The sequence below is a fragment of the Octodon degus genome, unplaced genomic scaffold (assembly GCF_000260255.1).
Source record: "Octodon degus isolate 3935 unplaced genomic scaffold, OctDeg1.0 scaffold00169, whole genome shotgun sequence".
Lineage (NCBI taxonomy): Eukaryota > Metazoa > Chordata > Mammalia > Rodentia > Octodontidae > Octodon > Octodon degus.
In genome coordinates, this window is record NW_004524745.1 from 1,957,323 (window position 1) to 1,960,932 (window position 3,610).

Below are 3,610 nucleotides of genomic sequence, written 5' to 3' on the forward strand. Positions count from 1 at the left end.
ATAAATAAATAAGAACAGAACAGATAAATAAGATGTGGTATTTTTACACAATGGACTATTCATCTATGAAACAGGTTAAGTTTGAGTCTTTTGTCAGTAAATGGATGTAACTAGAGACCATACTCTTAAGTGAAATAAATCAGACCTGCATGTGCAAACATCATATTATCTCCTAGTGTGAGAACCTGAAAGAGAAAAATGGAATCTGAAGGATACAATACATACTGGGAAAAGGGAATGAACTTATTCTAAAGGAAAGAGTTACTGAGTTGAGGACAAGAACCAGAGAGAGAATGGTAGGAAGCAATTTATACATGTAAGCAGGATGGTTTGGACAACTGTATCATGCATTTCTGCTGGTCTACGGAAAGAAGCAAATAATAATTTTTGTCTACTTTTTTCGGGGACTTGCGGGTTAGCTCAGTTGTTTAAAGTGCCTGCTTGGGCAATCTCAGTCAGGTGCAGGGGACCACAGGTTAATCCCCAGTTCCACAAGCTGCACCAACCAGACCCACCCTTAAGGCAGTCTGAGCTAGCAAAAACAAAACAAAACAAAACCTTTTTTTTTTTTTTTCCAACTGTTTGTACTTTTTCTCTTCTTAATTTCTTAAAATTTCTTTTTTTCTTCTTCCAATTTTACATGCATATATCTGGTAATATGAATAACTGGCTGGAAGACAACACTATTACAACAAATACTGTGAAATTCATATTACTTTGTTAAGTGAAATTCTGTATCACTTGTAATTTTTAAATTCTAATTTCTACACTCTTTAAAAAATAAACATAAAGAAAAAAATATATACTACTGATATTTGGTGTGACAGAAAATAAAGCCAACAAAAGAATAAAATTTAAAAAGCACACTGAGCCTAAAAACAACTATCAGGCAATACACAAAATACAGCCATGTTATCATGTAAAATATTAGGTACTAAAATTTAAAACCAGGATTTCATATGTACAAGATTACTATGGTCACATCCCCTGGCTTGAAATATGAGCAACAGACAACTATTCACTGCCTATTCACCAAGGAAGGACTGTTTAGTAGCACACACTATACTCAAGTGCACACATTGTTAAAAGTTAATTCTCTCGGGGCTGGTGAGATGGCTCAGTGGTCTAAAGCACCTACTTAGAAAAAGCTTAGCAAAGCACAAAGACCACGGTTCAATCCCCCAGCACCACATGCCAGCCAGCCCTGCCCCCTGGTGGGCTGAGCTGGCCACACACACACACACATAAATTAATTAATTAATTAATTAAATTTAAAAAAAAAGTTAATTCTCTCAACATTGTGGTCAGATATTATATACTAATATAATCAAATAACTAAGAACTCTCTAAAGCTGAAGCCGTCATATTATTTTTTTTTTTTTTACATTAGACATTTAGAGCACTGACAACTATCCTTAATGAAAAGAATTTGTAGCAGTTATCCTAAATTACTTACCCAAATCCATTTCACTCTTACCTGAGCCCTTTTTCTATAAGTACTGCGTGCTAACCGATTGCGCCACTGGAGCATCTCTTAGCCCCTTTTCTTATCAGACTTTGTATTACACATCTCTATCCCAGAAGAGAATGTCTGTACTGGGGCAGGCATAGAAGATAACACTTCCCCTTATACTAGTAATTGAAGAATAGGCATATCACACAATCCAGATTTAGGGCTAGTATGCTAGGTACTTCTCAACTGTCTGCATATAGAGACATATGAAAGAAACATTCCTTTTTTGTTCACTGGACATATTTATGTTTGCAAATCTCATACTTAATGAGTATTTGCAGCCATCCAGTGTTGGACACACTGGAATGCTAAAACACGTCAACAACGTGGATCCTTCATGATACCACAATACTCTTGAATTTAATAACCATTAAGTCAACCTAATTCAGGACTTCTACCTAGTAAGAACATAAACCCCCATTCCTTATGCAGTTTGAGAACTTGCCTTACTATGCCCTATAGCACAAGGAACCCTAACTGACATGAGCTAACAATAATCACAATTCATCTTTTCAGGCACTCTTTTAAAACCAGAATTAAAATCACATACCTCACAAGAATTAAGGTTGGGGAAGGGTTTTAAGACAATCTTGCTATGTGTTTCAGGCTGGTCCTGAACTCACTCACTATGTAGCCAAGGCTATATTCAAACTCATGGCATGCCCAACTCCGCCTTCCATTTGCTGGGATTATAGGCATCCACCACCACACCATGCATCAGAACTTCAGAAGATTTAAAAAACCTGACTGGTAATGTACCCATTTTCTCTGTAGAATACATACTCAAATCACAGTATCTATCAGAAAGAATACAAGAAGATTTCAAAGCACCGTAACATACCAAAGTGCTAAGCTTCAAACACTGATCCCTTTTTTTCTTTTTCTTTTTTTTTTTTTTTTGTGGCGAAACCAGGGATTGAACTCAGGCCCTTGTGCTTGCCAGGCAAGCGCTTATTCTACTGAGCCATCTCCCCGGCCCCCAAACACTGATCCATATACCATACAAGAGTAACTATTAGTAATGATTAATAAGAGCCACTTAAAAGTGTGAACACACAGTGTGCAGGGTATGAAGGGAAACTTTCTGATATAGTGATTCTATTACATTTTTAACTTGGTTAGTTTTTTTTAAAACTACTAAATTAAAACTCAACCAAGAACTCAGGTAATCCTTGAACATACACACATTTACAAAACAAAGGCCCAGACACTAAAGTTACTTTTATTGAAACTGCTAAGCTACCTAAAATAAAATTTTTCCAAGAATTAAAACAGGATTGGGCCAGCCAGAGAGCTCAGCAAACTAAAGCTCCTGCTTAGGCAGAGCGCAGTGGCCAGGGATCGATTCCCGTGGCGCTGACTCACTGACTGAGATTGGGCATGGTGGCAAGCACCTGTAATCCCAGCACTTAGGAGGCTGAAAACAGGAAAATCATTGCAGGTCCAATCTATGTAGTAAAACCCTACAGACCGACCCTGTACTAAAAAAAAAAAAAAAAGAATTAAAACGAGAAGGGGGGGAAGAAGGGAGGAGGAAAAGGAGGAAGGGGAGGGGGGAGAGGGAGGAGGAGAGAAGAATTTAAACATGAATGCAACTTAATTATAGCTTTTTTAACAGCACAACAACAGAAGTATGCTTTGTAGTTTAAGTGTTCTAATAGTTTAGTGTTTATATAAAGGAATGGTACCTTCAGAAAACTGAGGAAAAAATTCTTCCTACTAAATAATAAAAAAACTAAAATATTCCAGAATAGCACCAGAGAGATAACTCAGCGGTTTAAGCACCTCTGACAAGCTTAAATGACCTGGGTTCAATCCCCGGTGCCACATGCCATGCCCACTGGGGCTGGCCACCAAAACTGGGCATGGTGGTGCACACCTATAATCCCAGCACTGGGGAGGCTGACACAAGAGGATCACTGTGTCCAAGCTGCATAGCGAGACCCCATACCAAATAAATAAATTTTTTTAAAAACTAGTCCCAAATAATGACTCTACCTGTTGTCTCTTAGCTGCCATAATGTTCAGTTTATCCACTTCAGGTTTCAGGGCTTTATACTGTATTCCCAAGTCTTGTTCATTGCCAGCATTCCTTAG

At 37.8% G+C, this 3,610-nt stretch overlaps 1 protein-coding gene across 1 annotated transcript in view; it reads right to left on the reverse strand.

Annotated features, from left to right (window-relative positions):
• Positions 1-3,610, reverse strand: part of Ctnna1 (catenin alpha 1) — a 206,210-nt gene that overhangs the window by 134,255 nt on the left and 68,345 nt on the right. Inside the window, 1 exon segment of the mRNA XM_023703371.1 lies at positions 3,512-3,562. Within this exon segment, the coding sequence (XP_023559139.1) occupies positions 3,512-3,562 (51 nt within the window).